This window comes from Urocampus carinirostris, chromosome 12 (assembly GCF_059441175.1).
Source record: "Urocampus carinirostris isolate Australia breed hairy pipefish chromosome 12, RoL_Ucar_1.0, whole genome shotgun sequence".
NCBI lineage: Eukaryota > Metazoa > Chordata > Actinopteri > Syngnathiformes > Syngnathidae > Urocampus > Urocampus carinirostris.
Genome location: NC_142360.1, coordinates 17916838 through 17940674, shown reverse-complemented (window position 1 = coordinate 17940674; position 23837 = coordinate 17916838). Strand labels below are relative to the sequence as shown.

General features: G+C 36.7%; 1 protein-coding gene across 4 annotated transcripts in view; it reads left to right on the top strand.

Annotated features, from left to right (window-relative positions):
* The first annotated feature begins 419 nt into the window (after positions 1-419).
* lepr (leptin receptor) overlaps positions 420-23837 on the top strand; it is a 38489-nt gene continuing 15071 nt past the window's right edge. The window contains exons 1-10 of one of the 4 annotated variants that reach the window (XM_088348770.1): positions 420-447; positions 6989-7043; positions 8086-8138; positions 10885-11106; positions 14008-14137; positions 19097-19275; positions 19486-19631; positions 20337-20478; positions 22330-22490; positions 22569-22674. In XM_088348770.1, the coding sequence (XP_088204896.1) occupies positions 7042-7043; positions 8086-8138; positions 10885-11106; positions 14008-14137; positions 19097-19275; positions 19486-19631; positions 20337-20478; positions 22330-22490; positions 22569-22674 (1141 nt within the window). In that variant the 5' untranslated portion in view covers positions 420-447; positions 6989-7041. Of the gene's footprint in view, positions 563-6988; positions 7044-8041; positions 8139-10884; positions 11107-14007; positions 14138-19096; positions 19276-19485; positions 19632-20336; positions 20479-22329; positions 22491-22568; positions 22675-23837 lie in introns of those variants that run through there. The other 3 variants (XM_088348769.1, XM_088348768.1, XM_088348772.1) reach the window with 3 other exon arrangements.

Here is a 23837-nt window from a genome sequence, read left to right as displayed (position 1 = left end):
CACGAGCACCTCAGGTGTCCTTAGGGGCCACCCTGGTGCCCGCGGGCACTACGGTGGGGACCCCTGATCTAATGACTCAATTCACTTTCTTTAGAATACTTCCACTAAATTTTAGTGACTAAAACAAGGGGCAAGGTGGAATGCCGTAAGGGTGTGACCCGCAATTCAGACATCAAAGGCATATTTAGAGCAAATGTCCACTTATCGAGCTATAAACTGTTCAAACGTCATGCTTATATAGTAAACATTTTCGAATAATCAAGTTCTAACACAAAAAAAGTGAATCGTGAATCATAAAAAGGGCTGAAAAAAAATCCGAGGTTAGCTGAATGCATCTCCGTAAACTCCACCCATATTCTCTACGTCATCGGTGCCCTTCTTTTCAGCTGAGCGCCTTCACTCTCAGGTTTTTGAGTGCCAGTCGAACGGTGGACAAGGGATGAGGAGGTAATGGCGAATTAGCAACTGCGACACTGGACTTCAAATGTTTTCACGCTTTTAATTGGGATATAAAACTTGAGGTGAACTCAAATAACAAGACCACAAAGAGCCACAGGGGCATGTAAGAACATTTTTGTTGTTGTCATGACAGCGTTTTTACTTTGGTTATTACTCACTGTTGTTTTTTTTGCTTTCTGTAACATTGGCATATAAATTGGTTTACACTTCTGAGAGATTTATATAAGTTTTGTAACTTGTCTGACTTAATAATTGGCTTGAGTAAGCATTTAAGTAAATTCAATTAAAAAATACTTCTGCTTGAAAGGTATTTTTGAATGGGTTTGACATTTTTTCTTGCGACCCAACATTTGCTTGCTTAATGTAACAATAATCTTGCCGGGCATATGTGGACATAGCACAGGTTGATGATCATCATTATGCAGGGTTGGTTGGTTGGGCAAGTACAGCCTGGTGGCGCCCATCCCTCCCCAGGCCAACATATGTTTACACCCGCTCTCGAACTGGGGACCTTTTACGTGTTAGGCAAATGTGCTACTGATGATAATAATACGAGGCAATTACTTCAGGAGGTGAGTCACGCCAAGAAAGATAGATGGAGAAAGACTCTAAGCTTTCTTTGCATGTGTAAAATAGTAGGCAAAAGTGGTAAATGCTAAAATGTATTTCTTTCAAAGAATAATCATTTTAAAGGAGATGTCCTCGTTTTATATGAGAACTCAGCAGAAGCAAGTTAAGCAGTTCAGTCATGCAGCTCGCTGCATGTGACAGTCACAGTGAATGGTTGCCTGTTTCTATGTTATCTACTCTTTTAATAACTGGCCCAACTGCTACTGTTCGTTTGGGGTTGAAAAAACAAAACACCCAAAAATTCAAATTTTGCCCAAGACGGTCTCCTTCACTTCTTTAATAAATGGAAGCTTACTTTCAGTTTTGGATTTCTTTGGACGTGGGTGGAAGTGCCATGTAAAAAATATTTCCTTTATCACCATCTGGGTCTCTGGGAGGTTGGAGCCATCACTGCCTACTTTGGGCATCAGGCAGGGTTGGTTGCCAGCCAGTCACAGGGGACGTGGAAACAACCATTCACACATACCAAGGAACAATTTTAACCTGCAAATGAACCCATCATGCATGTTTTGGGGATGTGGGGAGAAATGAGCCACCTTGGTGTGTTTAGTTGCATAAAACCTTATATTTTTTTGGATTAATTATCAAAATAAAAGGGTCAAATAGGTATCTTTTTTTTAAACTGTTCTTTTAGTGTAGCATTCTGATATTAAACATATTTTAGGTGCAATTTTACTTAAATTATGGCATCAATTATTAATTACATTTACTGATTTTACTATGAAGTCACTTAGGATGCTTCTTGTCGGTGATGTGCGGTAAAGTTCGTGTCTAGTGAGGCACAGGCAGATTTACAAATAAATAATCTTACAGTACATCTTATTCATCTTTTGGTTGTCAGGGCAAGAAAGTACTATATCAACTGTAGCATGGAACAAAACAATTTACAGTAATCCCTCGGTTATCGCGGTTAACGGGGACCAAAACCACCTGCGAAAAGTGAAAATCCGCAAAGTAGCGACGCCCCTTCAAAAATGCTTAAAAAAAAAAAAAAATATATATATTTTTTTTTAAATTATTTTATTTTATTGTTAGTATTTTTTAGACCTGCGAAGCTCTGAACCCGCGAACGTGGAACCGCGAAGTAGCGAGGTCCCACTGTATTGTCTTTAGGGCTGCATGAACTAATCGATAAAATCAATTAAAATCAATTATTAAAAGTGTTGGCTACTAATTAGATCATCAAATTCTTTGTATCACTTGATTTGTGAATCACTAAATACGTTAAAATTCAGATGAGAGTCCACACAATTCCCAGGTGACGCTGAGAGTTGTAGTACCACTTTTGTGCCGCAGAGGGCACCGAGACCCTTTCATTTTTTCAAATCCCTTTTTTTTTAATTAAACTTTGCAACGTTATGAACAAAATTGGCTGAACATTTCAACTTTTTTGTGTTTGACTGTTTCATCATGAAACAAAGTCAACAATTTTCAAAGTAACAGAAATTGCTGCAGAAATACAGAGAAGAAATTCTAAAAAAAAGTAAATAAAATAAAGTAAAAAGAATAGTAAATGGTAAATGGTCTGTATTTATATAGCGCTTTTCAAGTCAATGAAGACCTCCCAGAGCGCTTTACAATGAGCTTCACACTTACCCATTCACACACACACACACACACACTCACACACCAATAAGGAGTCTGCCATGCAAGGCGCCTACCTGCTTATTGGGTTCATTAGGCATTCAGTGTCTTGCATGTGTAACACAATGGCCAGATTCTTTAAGCATATGATATATAATTTTCATATTGGGGATGTTTATCATATTTAAAGATTTAACCAAAAAACTAATTTTTTGACAACATTTGGAAAAGTTGTTTTGTGAATGTTTTTTCCGGCCACACATAAAATGAAATGTATTGCTATTCCTCTTTTGTTTTGTATGATAAGTCCAAAAATGATATGATCTTTGAATAAGGTGGTAGCAAAAGAATATCTTACATATTAGCATGTGTATAGTATGTATTTTTGTTTGTTGTCAAGTTAAATGACAAACACTTGGATTTTCAAAATTGTTTGTTATTATAGAATTTTTTTTTTGTTGTGCACCATTTTGATATTTGACTAAAAAGGAGAACATTAAAAATGTCTTTAAGAAATTCGATTAATGGAAAAAATGACCAATTCATTGATTATGAAAATAATCGTTAGTTGCAGCCCTAGATCTACAGGTATTCTCTGCTCATTTTGAATAAAAGCATCCGTACATAGGTAATCTTCCATGCAACGAGAAATAAATTATTGGATGGCTTGACATAATTTAGCTTTCTCATACTATCACTAATTCTATTGTTTGGGGCTGGATTGTGTGCCAAATCATAATCATTGGTCTCACATTTTCCCTATTCCTTGTGTCTCACTCTGCATCTGCAGACACTGAGCTCAGTAATACATTATTTACTGTTTTTTTAAAGAGAAACATTAATAGATAAGTATTTTACTGTTATGAAAAAAGTCTTTATGTTATCCTACACATCATTTGATTTGCAGAGAAAGAAGGCAATATATAAAAGTAGCATTAAAAAAAGTTTTGTTTTCTAAACTTATAGATAAGTCTATGTGCTGGTCCTTTTGAATAAATGCAATAATAGATAGGTATTCCTCTGTTTTTACAGAAGCCCATGCATGGAGGGGAAAAAATACTGAATGGCTTCACTTGCTAATAGTATTACTAATTCTATTGTGTGCGCCAAATCAGTCTTTGGTATCACTTTCACCCTCTGCCATGGAAAAAGAGAATTACGTGCCTCATTCTGCATGTGCAGATGTTTAGCACAGTAATGCGTTACATACTAATTGGATTTATAATTTTCATAATTGAATGTGAAAATTCAGCTATTTTGAAAAAGAGAGTCCAAAATTTTGAATTTAACCCCTTAACGTTCTTGTACAAATAGCCTAAAATCCATGATGTACCCAAAGTAAATTGAATGCTTTTCTTGAACTATTTGGAGAATATGGAGGGCTTTAGTCTCTTTTGAAAAGTAAGACTCTGAAGTTTTGTCCCAAACTGAAATAATCACTACAAGTTCGACTAACATTGAGTAATCTGACTTGGAACACACAGAAAAAGATGTTTTTTATTCTCACCTGAATTTTTTGGGGCAATTCAATTTCTGCAGATGAGTGTAGCATTGGCAACTTAGCTGAAAATTAATCTGAAAAACTAAACATTGTATTTCACACATTTTTCCAAGAGTAGGTTTAGGCAGTTGCAAAAGTGGCCTTTTGGAAACAACTACTTCTCTACGTAAAAAATGTGCAAATTTGTATTTTACTTTGGCCAATTTTCTAGTCACTGTGAAAGATTGGTGAAAGTTTGACTTCTCTGTCCAGAAGTCAAATCAATGATTTCGGCTCTGTTTTGAATACACTGCCAGAAAATGGCATAAAATTATGTTTGAAATTTCATTGGCTAACCAATGTGTCAATCATCACTCAAATTGGTTACTACTGGCTGAAGATATGCCGACCTTTTGGAGCCAATATCTGTTTTATCAAACAGGCCCGTAAAGGCTAACGTGGGCTGTGGAACGTGAAAAAAAGCCTTCTATTGGCCGAGAAATGTGTCAATCTAAAGGGGATGCTAACTACCATATTCAGAATAATTTTACAAGTCTGTTTATTTTAAACGAGAGTTTTGAAACCCAACTAACTGATTTCAAAAAGCAACGACCAACAAAGCACACATTTTTCAGGCTGATTTCTTTTTATTTGTTGGTATCATTGTGTGTTTTGGAGTAAATATATTATACGGTTGGATTCTATGGATTGTCCTAAATGTAATCAAGCTGTTTTTGCGGACGTTCAAATAAATCGTAGACTGCCAGAGAAGGTAATAGTGAGTTACCTTGGCTTTACAGTTTTAAAGTATCCTGTTTCAGATTGATTGTGATGTTGCTGTGATGAGTATATTTTGTAATAGTCATCATATCTTCAACCCCACGACTTTAAGCCTTTCAATGATATGTGGCATGACATATTTCAGTGACTAGTAACCTCATACAGACACGTATTTGTTTATCAAAAGTCGACGGCCCGGCGGCAGAAGGTTAAAGGGTTAAATGAGAAAAACGTTAACGCTAAAAACATTTAACCATTCTTCTGTAATGACAGGTGATGGCAGGGCATTCCCAACTTCCCCTGATTGCGCGTCACTGTCTCTTGTAATGTTTATTTTAACTCACCAAAGTGCCTTCACGTTCCCTGTTTGAGAACCACTCATATATAATGAATAAATAAATTAATTAATGAATGACTAAAACATGTCCCAAAATATAGATATTTCAGTGTGTAACATTGGCATATAAATTGGCTTACACTTCTGAGAGATTTATACATGTTTTCTAACTTGTCTGACTTAATAAATGCAGTGCCCTACTACTCCTGTAGTAGGGCACTGCATTTTTAACATTGCATTACCAACATATGAATCAAATGCTGCAGTATTTAATTATTAAATGTCAGCAGCCCTCCTATGCCCTTTTACCACATAGAGTCCCTTCTAATTGCACACAATTGGCACTGCTTGGCTGTTATTATGCCTTACAGTCAGGCAACATTGTTTTTCAGAGAACTGAAAAAAATTGGAAACTGATGCTTTTGTCTTCTGGTCATTTGTGGTTGATTTGGCTGCCACTTTCAAATCGGCCTCTGCTCTGTGTGAGCACACTGCTAAAACAGTCCTCAACACAATCATAAACTCTCACATGAACTGATCAGAGGCCATATGTCTGGCTGGAGATGTTTTCCATTTTTGTTCAAGGATTGTGTTTCATTAATTAATACGGTGCATGTGTTTGCCAGCTGGTCGGTCTCAAGTTGTATGATATCACTTGCCCGTAACCAACTCATTTTCTAGGTCAAAACAATCAAATAATTTTCAATATACCAGTGACGTACAGTGACGTTCTTGTCTGGTAAGGCACAGTCAGATTTAAAAATAAATGAACCTACATCTTTTTCATCATTCGACTGGCAGAGCAAAAAATGCGATATACAAACTGTAGCACAGAAACTGCTTTTCGTCTAACCTCAACATAAAAATGAAGTCTATGTGCTGCTCCTTTCGAATAAAAGTATCAATGGATAGGTGATCCTCCATTATGAAAAACGTTCATGCAACAGGAAAATAATTTTGTTGTCTGGATCTCAGGTGTGTACCAATTCAGGATCCCTGGTCTAAATATCGCTCTCTGGCATTAGGCAAGATAATTGTGTGCCTCACTCTGCATCTGCAGACACTCAGGAGAGTGATATGTTCCATATTCATTGTCTTACTAACATTCATAATATTATGTGAAAAATCAGTAATTTTGAAAATCTAAAAAAATGTAAGTTAGTAAGAATTATAACACGGAATACGTATGACTAATTTTTAATATATTTCAATTTTATATATTCCATGATGACAGATAAGCGCAGCCACGCCTGCTTTTCCTGACTGCACATCACTGCAATGTTTCCCTCTAAAAACGTTGAATTATTCATATGGTCTGATTGTTACTCATCATTAAAATATTATTAGGTTGACATTTGAATGACATTAATGCAGGGGTCTCGAAAGTGGTGCCTGCTGGGACCAGGGTGCCCCCTAAGGTCAGCTGAGGTGCCCCCAGACCTGTTCTAAAGATAGTTCACCTGTGCTGGGTGATGGTGATTTTCTATTAAAATGATTTTTTAGTGGTTGCCTGTGTCCAACATCCAATAATTAAACGTGTAATAACATAGTAACAACACAGTTATAGTATTAGTTGTTATTTAAGAAATACCAATCAAATTGTGTGCCCCTGCGCTAATTATGAACAAAAAGTAGCTCTTAGCATGAAAAAGATTGGACACCCCTGCATTAATGTATGCAATGGAATTCGAAATCACAAATCATTGTGTTTTTTACAGAAAAAAAATCAGGGAAAACTCCAGCAAACCATGTCCTTGCTCTGAATGCAACAATGTAAGTAGCCACATGTAGTCCTCAACAACAGTGATATTTCTACCCATCAAGTGTAACTGTGTTTTGTCTGAAAAGGTTGGCTTTAAAACATACTTAGTGTCCCTATGGATAGGATGAAGTGAAAATTAGCACTGATTACATTCTGATATCAGCCCATCGAACGATGACGAAACCAAATGACAAATGAATTATAAGTTGAGCAATCATTCTATGCTCTGCCCTGCATAAATGACTACACCCGAACACGTTTGAAGGAAATCTTACTTTAGTTTTAGGAGAAGGATTTTCCTTTGGGATACTCCTACAAACGTGGGCCAATGATTGAGAGTTATTAATTTGAATACATCTATATAATTGGTTTTCATTTAATACAGTACATTTGTCACAAATATGTCGTCTTCATTACTGGCCAAGCAGCGATGCTGTTTCTAAAAATCATAGAAAATACTAAATGTATTTTTTGAGTAGTGGGATGCATTATTTGCTATTTATTAGTTATTTTGACTTAACTGATTACCGGTATTTAGTAATCTATTCATTCTATTATCAACCTTTTATCTTGAAAACATCATAGTTCATAAATATGGCTGGAGCTTGGGATGTCTGAGCTTCCCTGCTGGGTGAGGGTGCTGCTCCACCACACAACCTTGGACAAGCAGAAGAAAATTGATAGATGGATGGCTGACATAATGCAGCTTTTACTGTTATTTTTGGAAATTATTTTTACTTTTATTGAGATTACATAAAAACTTTAGATATTTAAAGGGCATATCCTAATTTATGCTGAACACTGTACATAACAGGAGCATTGGCAGGTATATTAATTCTGTAACAGCGTTTTCAAAAATGGAGTAGAAGGATGTAAACTGTAAACATGTTGAGATGAAATACGTTATTTTTGTAATTTCAAGTGTGGTGTCTCATTTAAACTGGCTTGCGTTATCCATGTGTTTATCATATGCTAAATTTCTGTTAAGCTGATGAGATTTATTTTCAATATGAGTGCTTCTTTTCTCACATATTCATTCTTTTCTCTCCACAGGGGTCAATTTGCAATGTTGTCCATCCTCGTCCATGTTTTGCTGATACTCATTGGTAAGCTTGGCCTCCAACCGTGCAACTGTGCAGTACATGATGATGATGAATCTTCTTGAATGTAGCTTCACTGACCCGAACTCCCCAGAATCTTCGAACAAAGCAAAAACCCTACATTTTTTAATGTTCACCGTGTGAATATGATTAAATAACATACATGCAAAGAAATAATGAAATTGTATTTGATTTTTCGATGTCACTTGATTTGAGCTGTTCAAATAGCATTTAGTGCAGAGTTGGAAGGAGATGGCGGATTAAAAATGAAACTTATTTTTAAACTTCCACTGGCGAGGATAGTCATTCCTCTTGATGATCTTATTGCATTAATCACCCATTTTTAATCATAGTCCCGATCGTTGTTTGGTTTGGCCAGCTTAGCGATTTGTGTGCCCTCTTCATTATTTCTTGACAATCTCAAGCTTTGTTTCCGTGGTTATCATGTTTTTGCTTTTTCCTTGAGCATCTGAAATACTTTCAAGAAGGACACACTACTCTGAACAGAATGTAGAAAGATAAAAGTATTGTGGAAGATAGATTATATCCGTATTTTCCTGATGTCGTGACGTTCACCATTAGCTGACCAGCCTTTTATACGTCGACCAGTAGCAGAAAGGCAGCAAATTTTATGTTTAATAGATTTTTGGGTGAAATCATTCATTGTTATTGTCGTATGGAGGGGAAAATGCCGCAAAGAGAGCCCGAAAAAACATCTATTTCAACTCTGTAAAGTTAGAAATGTGTGTACAAAATGATTTATCTATTTGTAAGGAATACCCAAAAATAAGGGCGTTTCACTTCATATTTTTAGTTTTCAATACAGTTATTAATGTTGCTAAAGATGGGCAAGAAGTTATTTAGCAGCCATAATGGATTGGGTTTTTTTATTGTTCATTCCTAATTCTGAAAACTAAACAATGATTGTCTTCAGTTCCCATTTTGGTGTTGTGTTATGAATTCCAAGATTGGGAGCGCCCGCAGTTTCTTTTGACATTTGTTTTAACGCTAGCACGTATCCAAATGGAATTTGAGAAGAGCCGCAGGGTTGGGTCATGTAATTTCGCATCATTTTGCTTGCTACCCAACAGTCTTGTGTGATGATGTCCTCAAAATCTATGTAAATCCCCTCCTTCCTAAGAAAAGCTGACTATTCTTTAATATTATGTTCACATTTATAGTTTTTAAAATATTATTCACAATGACCACTAAGTATCCAAACATAATTCGAGAGAAGTCACAGGGTTGGGTTATAGCTCCATTTCTCATGGAATCTCGAATCCTTTTGCCTGCTCCCAAACAGTCTTGTGTGATAATGTCCTCAAAAGCTGCCAATCTCCTCTATCCAGGTAAGAGCTGACAATTCTGTTATGAGGAGGAAAAATAATTGTGGTATCATATGAACCAAACCTTTGATTTGTAATTATTCCACTTGAAGTGATAAAACTTTATTTCAAAGAGCAGCATACAAATAAAATCCAAAGTTAAATCAATCATTTACATTCAATTATTGTATTGTGACGTATCTATTTTTTTTTTTTTTTTTTTTAAACACTATAGATTTTTACATTGGCTATGTCACTAAAAGAGGATGACAACCACTGGTCTATGTAGTGTTCAGTTCATTTGGATTTGAAATCAATAGATTAAAATATATTTACCAAAATATCAGCCTGGATTTTCAGCTTGCCTTGCTTATTCAGATATCAAACGCTGTAACTTGAGCAAGAAGACACAAGGTATAATTCTCAACCTTCACTCTTTTTGTCACTTAGCTGACAGTTTATGCGATACTGTGATGCATTTTTCAAGAAGGAAGGTTTTCCTTGGGTAGGCTAAAGAAATTAGTTTACAAAGGAAACCACTTGTTGCAAACAAGTTAGATCAACAGACCAGACTCATTTACTGCACCCCTATTCAATGCTTATCATTTTTTAATTTTTTAATTTCATGATTCAAGGGTTTGTATGGGTGCTTGAAATCCTTGGAAGTGCTTGCATTTTAATGTTGTGTTTTTATGGATTGAAAAGTGCTTGAAATGTGGTTGAAGTGCTTGTAAATGCTCGGGAAGTCTGCTCTCTGGTGGCTTTGCTTTGCCATTGCATTTCTTCTTCCCTTCTGATAAACTGCAACTGATATTAGTTTGTACAGCATTATCCTATGAAGCGGCATAGCACCCAAGAGAACAGGTAAATGCTACACCTAAACAGGGCACTATGGAATGTGTATTAGAGCAAGGCCTATGTGTAAATTATGGAAATATATTATGGGCCATGCAACAAATTAAGGGACAGCTTGCCAGTGGTTAATTGTAATGAAAATAACGCCATGCAACTGAAAATGTAGCATGCATACTTTTTTACATACATTTATTTTTACCCAACATCAATTTGGGGAGAGATTTGTCTGAAAACAAATCTATTCGCCAAGATCTAAAAATCGTATGTCTTGATAAACGCACATGCAAGATTAAATCGCAGATGTATTTGTGGGCCTGCAAAATACATGATGCACACTGGAAGATAGCTGGGACGGGCTCCTGCAACCCCCGTAACCCTACCGAGGATAAGCAGTGCAGAAAATGGATGGATGGAAGATTGGCTTTGAAAGTCCTTAAAAAGTACTTGAATTAGGCCATGAAAAAGGTGTACAAACCCTGATGACTGCACAAACAAAAAAACCCTAAATCTCTCAAACACTCGCAAAATGTACGCGAAGTACAACTGTTAACCCGACTGTCTGACCTCCACAGGAACTCAGAGCTCGAAGTCTGAGGAAGGTGCACAGCTCCTTTCAGGTGCGCTGGACTTGCCGTGGCAGGACAAGTTGTGCTATGAGTCAACTTCCACGCATGAGGGGGATGATGGCGGCATGCCCACACTCGAAACAAAGCGTTCTGAATCGATGCTTCAACAACAATCTCATTGCTATCTAAGGAGCATATCAACTGGATCACATAATCATTCCTCTAGCGGTAAATACTTTTTGGTTTTTAACCTGCGTTTATAATATTCAGTCACATTTTCCATTATTTTGATTATTTTTGGCTTGTTACTAAATAACATATTTTAGCACTATTACTTATTGTTATTTGAAAAAATATTTTAAGAAATATTCGGATGCACAAAAGTCAGTCTGTACAAATCAAGCCTTGTAGCGGTTAGCACAACTGGCCTGGATCATGCCCGACTGTGATCAACTCGTGTACCAGGACTTGACAATTGGTCCACACTGGGGACAGATTAACTTATTTTCTTTCATATTTTACTGGCACCAGGTTAAATAATTTTACTTTCCAAATAGACCCCCAAATAAGGCATGTTTTGCTACTGTCATTAAGATATTGCTTAAAGAATCATTTTGCTTAATGGGTACTGTTACCTACTTAATTATATTTTTCTCCTTTTTGATTGACTTTGTTTTAAAATTTGAAAGTTTACTTGGCTTGCCCAGGAGACTCTTATAAATACTTGTAGCTGAACTAATTTCTTCACTTCCATTATAAGATGTAGATGATTCATTCTTGTTGATTGATTTAGTCAAGGCCAAACAGGAGTCGTTGAATGAGAGAACATAACTATGAGTGTTGAGAAGAAAAAGCTTAAGGGCTTGTTGATGTAACTCCAGCTCATCATGGCACAACGCAGACTTGATGAGTTGCAGCATCACGACTGATCCTGCCGCACGCGTCCTCGTCACTGGCAAGGATCACATCCAAAGGCTCATTACACTTTATTGCCTTTTTACCTGGCATTCCCTGCAGTATGCAGATACGCCGGGTGACCGGACTCGACAGGAGCAGTGCAAAATCTGCTTGTCCTTTACCTGTTTGATTTGGAGAAATGATAAAGAAATATTGTCATGATTGTTTCCTAAAGATCATGGGTTTTATATTTATGTTAAATATTGTATAGTATATCAAATGCATTCTAGAAGAGAGGATTGTGCATAGGTTTAAGATGTAGTGCTGCTCATCTTGTATCTACGAATACTGTATTGATGGCACTCTGGCCCTCCTACCTTCCATCTTCCATATAGCTACAATCATATAAATAAATGATCATGCAATTCAGAATCAATAAAAAAAAATCTTCTGTAATGCCCACAATATGTTTTGTAACAGTACTGTATTATTCTGTCACAATTATCAACTGTTTTTTTTTTGTCCCATACATTTATGTGGCTCTAGAACAGGCATGTCAAGCATACATAGGTATGTCAGATGAAAGCCTGCAGGCCGGATCCACCTTGTTGGATGAATTATTTAGGCACGTCGTACATTTCTGAGTGGCAAGTCTCTAGCTAATTTCTACCAAAAGTTTTATATATATATATATATATATATATATATATATATATATATATATATATATATATATATATATGTATATATATGTATATATATGTATATATATGTATACATATATATATGTATATATATGTATATATATGTATATATATATGTATATATATATATGTATATGTATATTTAATACAGACAAACCAAATGCTCTTTATTGCCACTAAAGGGCAGTTAAGTTGTAAAATAACTGATGTCCATTTTGGTTTCAGACATCCATTATCTGCACAGCTTATCCTCAGTAGGGTCGCGGGAGGGCAGGGGCCCATCCTAGCCATCTTTGGGCAGTGGGCAGGGAACACCCTGGACTGGTTGCCAGCCAGTAGCCGGTCGCAGGGCAAACCGAGGCAGACAAGTCACTCGCTCATTCATACCTAGGGACAGTTTGGACCGGCCAATTTACCTGATATGCATGTTTTTTCGAATGTGGGAAAAAAACGGAGTGCCCGGAGACAACCCACGCAAGCATGGGGAGTACATGCAAACTCCGCACAGGAAGGCTGGTAGCTGGATTTGAACCCATGACCTCAGAACTGTGCTGCGGACGTGCTAACCACTCATCTGCCGTGCTGCCGTAGTCTGGTTTCATGTTAAAGACAATATTGTGGAGTATTTTCTCAGCTTTCTGAGGCGCAGCCCAGTAGTTTGATCTTGACCTATGTTTTTGCCTGTTCTTGGTTGCAGTGTTACCATTAAGGCAAGCATACTTTTATCCAGAGCTCCCATTAAAGTTGGTTTATGTTTGTGGTCAGTTGGTTTAGATGTAAAGCTTCACTCAAACAGTTAAAATGAACAAATACAAATATAATAATTTTCTCCATTGTTTATAAATAAATGACTTGTGCTTAAAAAAGATCCCTTATCATCCATGATCGTAATTTGTATGGTCGGCTACAAATGTAGGCTAACTGATCTGGCCCACCTGAGAACATAGTCTGGATCCGGCCCCTGGAGTTTGACATGCCTGCTCTACAATATTTCCCTAAGAAAATATCAACTTGTCTCAATGCGCTCTCAAAAATAAACATGCAAAAGCTTTGATTGATGCATTAAATACTTTTAAACACTTTTAGGCAGCAAAAGATCGGAAAGGGTTTTTGTTTTGGTTCTTTTGATTCCATTTTCTATCTACTGTATACAACACAACGGTGGCCACATTGCCCAATTGTTCATATGTTTTAAAAAAACTTGATATGAAATGTATTTAAACGTTTTTATTCCTTCTATCTTTTGCATTAAAATGGGCATATCTGTAAAAAAAAAACAGGGTGCAAAATTTCTGAAACGTTTTTGTTTCTCAAAAAGCTTCAATAGGAAGTAAAACTTTTCTAGTAATGCTTGGTAAGCTTTAATCCCGTGTGAATATTGTTAATGTCTTGAGAGGAACCAGAATAGTTCCAAAAAATTCTGATTTGCCTTCTTTACGAAATCTTTTCTTAGAAAGTTTTACTGGGAACTCTGAAACACATAGTTTCACTTCAATCTCATGAGAATGTTATGCCACTGTCATTACAGGCACCTGTTTCAACATGCTGTGCAGAATTGATGAGAATTGGGAAACTTTGACTTGTGATTTGGGGGATCCCACGCTTCCTTCAGACGGGATGAACTCTGCTCTTGTTTCATTTCACCTGCAGCGCTTGATGTGAGTACATTTTTTTTGGTTTTTGTTTCATGACTTCTTTTTATTTCCCTGTCAATGTCCCTAAATTGTTGGTTGCTAATTTAATATTTGTTGACCTTTTGACCTTTGATGTTCTAGAAACATAGGTCACATAAATTAATTCAGGGTCTCTAGCTATTTCTGTTGACATAATAGGTGTTTTTACATGCAAAGAATATTTTTAAGGGCCCCAACTAGTCTCCGCATTTTGAGTATCTACCTTGGTCATATACCTCAAGAGGGGTGACCGACAGCAAGACAAACACATACAATAACAGAGAAAATAAAAAAGGGGAAAAAAATAACAAAAAAACACACACAAACATTTTTGGACCATGGCCAACCCAAATGCCCAAACACCCAAACAAGTTAGGCACCTCCGCACCCAAGTTCGTCATGCTTTCGTCCCTCCAGATGAAACGGGACACAAGAAAGCGGCCATGTCTTTCGGGTCAGAGTGACACTCTTTGTTCAACAGCAGGGCCTGACAACTTTCACTGGTTTACCCCTGCCGGAGATCATACAGGTGCCCTGCCCATCCCTTAGAACGCGTCCAAACATCCCACTATCCTTTTACGACACCTCTCCACTCATTCCTATCACCAACAAAACGTTTCAAAGCTAAATCCACCTTTTTACTTCCATCCCTTTGTGTGACCATTTTCAGAGTTGCTCTTAAGCAGGGGTGTTTGAAGCAAACGATGGAAGGCTTAAGCTACAAGCTTGACTGATCGAATGTAGAAAAAATTTAAACTGACTTAAGTGGTAAATTGATGTATACAGTATAGTCTAATAAACCCAATTAAATCTGCTCAAAACTATTAAATATATTGGATGTAAATAAAGCAATATTTTCTTATCGCTTTGTTTTTAGTTTTCAACAGGCACAAAAGACAAATATCCATGATATAAAGATCCCCATTACACGAACGTTCAATGAAAGAAGCTTATATTATTATTACACCATCAGTAGCCTATGTTTTATATTTTAGTAAAAGTGTGCTAAAATCACTTCAATATTCCACAGAAATATACAAAGTGATCATCTCAGTGACCAAAGAAGACCTTCTTGGGGGCCGAATGTGGCCTGCGGCCCTTGAGTTTTACATAGGTGGTCTTAAGGGATGATGGTATGGATGTTGCCCAGGGCTCAGCTAACAACCAAATAAGGTTCTTATGCTTTCTGAAGCAGAACCCTGATTGTTTTTAATTGAAGCCTCAGCAGTCGTGACTTAATCTTCACTTGACTACATTCTCAAAATGTAAAATATTTTACTTTGTTTTTCAGTACTATGGTTTATCATTCAGCCTACATTTGTAGCCTACCATGCAAAGTATAATCATAAAGGATAAGGGATATTTTTTCACAAACATTTGAAGAGAAATGATTTTCATGTTTGCCATTAAATTAGATTACTTTTTTAACTTTAAAAGTTGAGTAAATGCAGCTTCACAGCTGAACCAACTCACCACAATCATCACAAATAAAAACAAACTCAAGTGGAGTCATACTGCTTTGAAATAAATGAAAAAGAAATACAAAATACGAGTTTTGGCAGTAAATGCGCATTAGACTGCATGTCAGCTATTTAACACCTTTAATGCCCTCTAGCGGTAGGAAGTTTGATTTGTATTTATTAAAAAAATCATAACTGTTGATAAAAAAAATGAGCTTGCTCTTTTCGTGACATACTCAGAAATTAATAACGGCCTGGATCAAATCATTCAATGGGCCGGCTCCGGCCCGCAGGCTGTAATCTGACATACCGGGTTTAGAATTGTATAGGTCCATACACCATAATATTAGAAAACCTTTGGGTTGACTTCTACTTCAAAGGGCCCAGCGTAGATGGACCATTTTCCCTCAATACTATTTATTTTCTATTGGAAAAATACCATGACTTTTATTTAGAATTGAATAAAATTAGCTTTACTAACTAATTCAGTCAGAAACGGACTGTAAAAATTGCCAGTATACTCACACCCCCAAATATCTCAATCTGTCTTGTTTAACCTTACAGTAGGGAATGGACATGATTTCTACTTTCACAATCATTGTAGCGTACATGTAAATTACTAATTTCCAAAAATAATACTAAATCTTCACCAATATGTATGTTAAAATGTTTACTTAAGCCTCAAAGACAAGCATTTTGAAGGTTTATGGAAGTAGAATTGCTCACAGATCATTTCATTTTCACTTCATCACATATGATTTTGAAGTGGACCCAAACGCAGGAAGCAGGAAAAGGCAAGGTACTCAAAAACTAATGGCATTTACTAAGAAAAATCATCAACAAAATGACAGTCAAAAACAACACTAAAACTGTCAGGACCCAGAAACAAAAACCCAAACCTCAAAAATGAGGATGAAACAGGAAAATGGTTATATGAACTTGACAGTGGAAAATGAATGTGGAAATCGGGGATCACTGAGTGCGCCCTCTGTTGGATTGAGGAAGGCCAGACCCTTTAACATAGCCTCTTCTGGACGACATAGACTTGACAAAATAAGGTCAGAAAGGAGTATTGACTGAAAAAAGGTGATGGAGAACTTGATGGTGGAAAATCATTTTGTGGAAATTGAAAATCATGCGACACCGAGTGCTGTCCTGAATGTCCTTATGAAGAGTCAAGTTAATTAGGGACAGGTGTGTGGTGATTGGACACACCGGTCCCAATTACAATCTGATTAGGCGCCCTCTGGTGGGCGGAGGCAAACATATTATTTTGTTCACTTGATATTTGTCAGTTTGGATTGGGCAATTTAGCAGTATATTTACTATGTATTTTATGTTTTTTAAAGGGACAGTCTCCATGATTAAGCTTCTCCTAGTGGTGAGGAAAAAACGTTGTTGAAAAAAACCCCAATATTGATTGGAAAATACATGAACTATCATATAACATTTATATTTATAATACTCGTAGGTTGATTAATTTAGCATTCATTTTACATAACATGAGCCCCACCTAAGGTAGGATGACAACATTTTCTGCCATTTTGCTGCATTTTTGGTTGCACCATTCCATACAGCGGCATCTAGTGGTCAAATACACACATACACGATAAAATAACAATCACAATTTTACCATATTTAAGATATCTATTTTTACACTGATTTGCATATTTCTGACTATTTTCTCGTACTATGCATAAACATTGAAGTTTTTTGTCCTCGTCTACATTTGCAATATAAACATGCGATCAATGCATTAAAAAATACAAACACAGACCTTTATTTTATGACAGCGATGAAATGAAATGCTAATAAACAAAAACAATTAAAATTTTTAAAGCCAACCCAGCTTTCTCGGTAGGTTTTAGATCATTTTAGATTATGTTATCAAAATCTATAATACCAGCATAAAGACTACACTTGGCACTCTAGCAAACAGAAATTATAATACTGCAAATAGTTTACGGGTATTCAAAATGATAAAAAAAAACAGTCTAACTTGAATGACTGGTTATCTATTTAATTGTATTTAGAGCAATCATTATGTAACTGCGGTGTCTTATTATTAGCAAAGTTATGCAATTACTGTGGTGGGTAAAAGATGTTATGATATTTATTTTATTGTCAACCAGGAAGGGACGGGTGGCTATTGAGTGTCGGAGTAGATAGATTATGGCACTACAAACAGTGTAAATATGCGACAACTGTATATGCTCAATTAAGTAACAACAGGAAACTCTGAACTCCATAGGATGTACCCTATTACTGTCTTAACTGGCCATCGGGATTTTGACATTGCAAGCACTTGAAAACATCAATGATGTAATATTGTCATTTCAACTTGCTCTACCTTAGGGCCCGGGAATCTTTTTGACCCAAAGAGCCATCAAAGCAAAATTTTCAAAAATGGTTTCCTTCCGTGAGAGCTACACCATATATTTTAAGAAAAAAATCAACAAAACCACCATAATTCTCCAGACAAAAGCAGATTCTTCAGCACATTTTAATTAACTGTGTGTCATTTGATCATTTGATTTGTACCATATCAATATAAATATACCTCTTAAAATGTCTCTCCGTCTTTTTTTAAAGGGTTGAGGCTCATTTTGACTATTATTTTTGTCCTAAATAATGGTTACAGAGCAAGGTGCAAGCAAAGTTCTTTTGTAAAAATGTCAAATAATACTGCAAACGGTAAGGCTATCGTTGTATTTACCATTGGCGCAGACCCCACTGAGCAGGAAAGTGAAGGGAATGCTGTGTGCAGAGATGTGCACAAATTTAGCGCTCACCCAATCAAAATGCTCTGAGTGGTTAGCTGGAGTTTTGTGGTGTTTACAGTTTCTTCTGGGGATTTTTATCATAGGGTATCTCATCAATGAACATTCATTGTTTAATTAGCTTTTATTTAAAGGATATCTTGATGACCTATTGCCAAAACGGGTTATGTTGGTGTGACACCGTAACTGTAAATTTATATATACTGGGACGCATGTACCAAAATTAAGATATAATCAAGCAAACTTTATATCCAAGCCAGCTTTACTCATGAAAAGAGGCATATATGGCTTGTGAGCCGTAGGTTCCCAACCTCTGCTCTACTATGGAAATGAGGAAATGGTAACAGCCACACACAGTTCGGCCACCTTGGAGCTCCGACGGTAGCCAGCTGAATTGAATTTGATTGATGCATAAATCCGTTCCTTTTTAGCCCCACAAGTTAAATTAGTAAGGGAAGTAAGCAGGCGACGCCCTCAAAATAGGCAGCATTTGTAAATGTCAGGCACCCCAGGGGTTGACTTTTAGTGATTATGATAGAAACAAGGTCTGTATGCAAAACTATCAATATCCACAAATTTTAAGTGGCCCTTTGATTTAACTGATTTAACTGTCAAACCAAACTGTTTCTTATTTGCTTCATAATTGTAATATTTTTGGTAAATATGGGTCACAAAAATAAATGGTCCCTTTTCTCTGTTTCTAGTTCCCACGAAAATGACACCAACACGGATGGAGAAACGAATGAACCTGCTGTCTGCGAAACCAAAGACTCCTTGTTATGTTCCATTTCTATTGGTTCTTCAAGTTTTGTCTGTGTTGTAACTGTCAACATATCTGGTTGTGAAGTTGGACCAATTCTACTCAATGTACCAGCACGTCCTGGTAAGAAATGTTTTGATGCTTTTGTGTATGTTTGAATTTTAGAACCCTCAACATTTTATAGGTTTAAACAACTGCCTTCTCTCATAGTATTTTAAAAATATTAGGATAGTATTATGACTGATACTATCCATATCTGATCTGAATTTTTATGTCATGCATTGAAGGTTACGGAAATCGAATATTTATTTTGTTATGTATCTTTCTTTACAGTGAAACCCTCACCTCCTTTAAACCTCTCACATTTCCAGACCATCAAACCGGAACTGATTTTACAGTGGGATGAGCCAAAAGATTATGGTTCGGGTCCATTAGGATATGAGGTTCGATACTTCAGTGTCCCTCATCGTCCTTGGAAGGTGATTTGTTAGAACATGTTTTGTCTGTTAGTATGTATTGTATATGAATAACCATTTTCAATTGTATGACACATATTTGAACCTATTTGATAACCAAGGCTTTCCCTCAGAACACTTGCTAACCCGGGTATTCTGGGTTGGGTTGGAAAATGTTTTTGGTCAGGATAATATTCATCATCGGTGGGGTGTGAAGGTAGGGTTTAAAAAGATTGGTCAGCAATTCTGTTAAAGAAGCTTTGCTGTGAAAAGTCCACCTCAGAGTTTGGGATTGGTCTAATTTTAGTTTAGCAGGTGAATTTCACATTCGCCTCTATTTATGTTTTTTTTTTGTCAAGAGTCTGTCTGGGGGCGTTTTAGATCAAGCATGCTTCTCGTGTACTGATCTGCCTCTATTTTGGAGTCTAGCCCAAATTAACTTAATACATTTTATTATATAATTGGATGAACTTTAGTGACCTATTTGAGGCTCAAGTGAGTTGATATTTTTGGCTTTGTTGATTGAAAGATCAAAAACGAGTGACATTTATGTTTTGAACTTTTCAAGAATTAACCCATTTACTTTGAAACACTTCCTCATACAGTGTGAAAGTTAAGATTGTGGTTTCTGCCAATACTTGGAAGTCATAAGGAAGAAAACAAAAAATATTTTTTTAGCAGCATGTATTGCATAATGCTGTTTTTTTCCCTTCTCCCTGCTGCTCGCAGGTGGTGTCCACGGGGCTGGAGCGCAAAATGATTCTGGATCTGTTGCCTCGAGTCAACTACACTATTCAAGTTCGCTGCTCTCACCTGCACAAACCGTCAGTGTGGAGTAATTGGAGTAAACCATATTACATCTACCTTGACCGTAAGGAACACTTTGTTTTGTCTATGTTCGCATTAAACTTGACTTTCCCGAAGTGGTTTCCAGAGTAAATGAAATGCTTGGAAATGTCTTTCAGGGATTTTTAAGTATGATACAGATCCCAACTAGTTATTTTATATTATGAGTTTATTATCAATAATGTTGTAAATTTCTTTAGACCTACCGTCTTAAAACCTTACCTCACTAACATCTGCAAAATTGTATAGCTTCTATCTATCTATCTATCTATCTATCTATCTATCTATCTATCTATCTATCTATCTATCTATCTATCTATCTATCTATCTATCTATCTATCTATCTATCTATCTATCTATGTCTTTACCCGGGTCATATCCCTCGAGAGGGGTGACCTACAGCAAGACAAACACATACAAAAAAAAGAAAAAAAAAAGGGAGAAAGTAGCAAAAAGCACAAAAACAATTTTGGACCATGCCCAACCCAAATGCCCAAACACCCAAACAAGTTAAGCACCTCGGCACCCAAGTTGGTCATGTTTTCGTCCCTCCAGAAGAAAAGGGACACGAGAAAGCGGCCGTGTCACTTGGGTCTGGGTGACACAACACACTCTTCTGTTCAACACCATGGCCCGACAGCTTTCACTGGTTTACCCCTGCCACATCATAAAGGTGCACTGCCCATCCCTTAGAATGCGTCCAAACATCCCACTATCCTTTTACAACACCTCTCCACTCATTCCTATCACCAACAAGAGCTCTAGCTTCCACTAGATCTAGACCTCTTTCCTGCAGTGCACTCATAACACCATCCACGTCAATCGCGGCCTTCTTCTTCGTCTCCTTCCATTTACTTCTGCTCTGTAGATCCTCTTCAATATTCGCTCCTCATCCATCCTCTCCATGTGTCCAAACCAACCGAGTACTCTCTTATCCACACGCTTGCTCAGTTCCACTAGTACTCCAGTTCTGAATCTCACAATTTCATTTCTCAATCTATCCAATCTTGTCACTCCTAACATATTCCTCAAACACTTCATCTCAAAAACATTTAATTTGCTTCACAGCTTCACTTCCTGTAAACATGATTAATTTATTTTTCACATTAATTCAACGACCTCAATTATTTGCAAGGGGAATTTGCGTCAGCGCTCAAACAGTATGAACGTCCGTTGCTCATTAGCATTAGCCTTTAATAAAACACTCTTCATATTACGGTCAATGTAAACAGACTGTGAAGGTGAGCTTACCATAATAGACCTGCTGCAAATGACACCTCTTGGACTAATCGGGGAAGCAAGTCCATCTGGTTTAATTGATCACCCTTTTTAGCTGTGAATTAAAAACCCTATTTTATTGAGACACAGCCATTTTGCTTTTTGTCTTTTTCTTTCTATAAGTGTATTTTTTAGCTAAGTCCATGTCACCTAAGACTTTCATAAAATAAATCCAAACTGTGACATAAAAACATTGTTTTTAAATGTCAGTCTCTGTTTAAATCTGAATGACATGTTACTGGCAAATACATATTTTATTTCAAAATGAGATGTAATGAGTTAAGATGTGTTTTTTTGTTTATGTAATTACTGTAGTAGATTTCATTTTGCAACTTTACTGTAAGATTGTGATCAAACAAAATCTTTCAAAATATTAACAAAAAAATCTGCTTTTCAAAAATCCCAGCCACATTTGACAGAATAGGACAAACAGAACGAAAGATGAATGAACTAGGCAATATGTTGATTTTCCTCCAAAATTTGCTGCACAAATATCGTCTGTAATAGTGACGTACCTACATCTATTTATCAATATACTATGGAAAACAACAACAACGGCAAACGTAAACTAAACTATTTTTAATTTGTTTTTGTTCAGTGGTGAGCTACATTCCTGGAAAGTTTTTGGCCCACCCAGGAGAAAACACAAGTGTTTATTGTGTGTTCAACGACCACAGCACTAATGCCAGCTCTGCCATGTGGATGCTGAACCTCAAAAAGCCAATCCCCTCCAGCCAGTATCACTCCGTCAATCAACAAGTAGGAGTGCAGGCATGAATGAGTTCTTGTTCCATGTATTTCCAAACGATCGTCTTCAACAACTCTTGTCCAAACCAGGTGAGTCGTGTCACAATACAGCCATCGGACTCTCGGATGTATGAGCTGCTGCAATGTAGGGCGTCAACAGAGTGGACAATTCCTTACAGCATCATCTATGTAGAAGGTGAGCTTAAGGCTTAGAGCTGCAACATTGGATAAGCAATATGAACTCTTTTAATGTTATATTATATGGTGGATAAGTGCTCACTTCATCTGCTGCATAGTTCTGCGGATGGAAGTTAAAAAAAAAATATTAGAATCAATATTGACTTTATGGTCATTGATGACTTAGTAATCTTAGACATGGTGCTCCAAGATAAACAATAACACTTAAAAAGGAAAGATAAAAGAATGTCGGGATAATTAGGGAAACATATTTCCAATGTATTGCCTGTAGACAGCAACAACACTTCTAAATGGCTCAATAAATAAGATATGAGTACCCATTTTTCAATGCAACTCTATAATTTTTACAGTCTTGCGCTCTTGTTTAGGGTGATGATGGCCATTGGAAAGAAGCTGTCTTTGAGAATGTAAGTCCTTGTTTCAAGGGACCTGTAGCGCCTACCAGAGGGCAACAGGTCAAAGTGATGGTGTCTGGGGTGGGGAAAGCCCTTTATGATGTCCTTTAATCTTTTTATAATGTGAGTTTAACATGAGTCAACACTACAACAATTGTAGCTCTCCCTCATCATGTTCATAAAAAACTTTGCACCAAACCAAAGTAATTTGGAAATGGCAGTATGGTGCTATTTTGAACATTAGCACTCTTTACAAAAGACTGGCAAATTTTGGCTATCTACTGTTTTTCCCCCATTTCTGTTGGCAATACTTTCCCTAAAATGTACGTAGCGTATGGTTAACGTAGCGACTTCTCTTAAAGATACTGTCTCAATATTGACAAAGGGCAGAGACACAGGAGCTCTAACTCTACTTCGTGTCTATCTTTGTACACTTTGACTTTGCAAGTCAACCAGGACTTTTTGTTGTTGGATTTGTATTGAACATAATAATGAACATGGAACATTTTTTTAAAGAGGGTAACCTTATAAGTAGTCCTCATTTAAAATAGTTTGCAAGTTCAACATCTCATAGAAAGAAGTAAAAACCCATTAAGTCCCCCTCTCAGATTAAGAGAAATGGATATTATGTAATATCAATCCAAATACTCTTCTTCTGCTTTCATCAGTGGAGTTTTGTTACTATTTGTTCCCACTTCCTGCTGTTGACAAAGGCAGGAAAGAGAGTGTAGACATGTGACGATGTGAACTCGAGTACGACAATGAG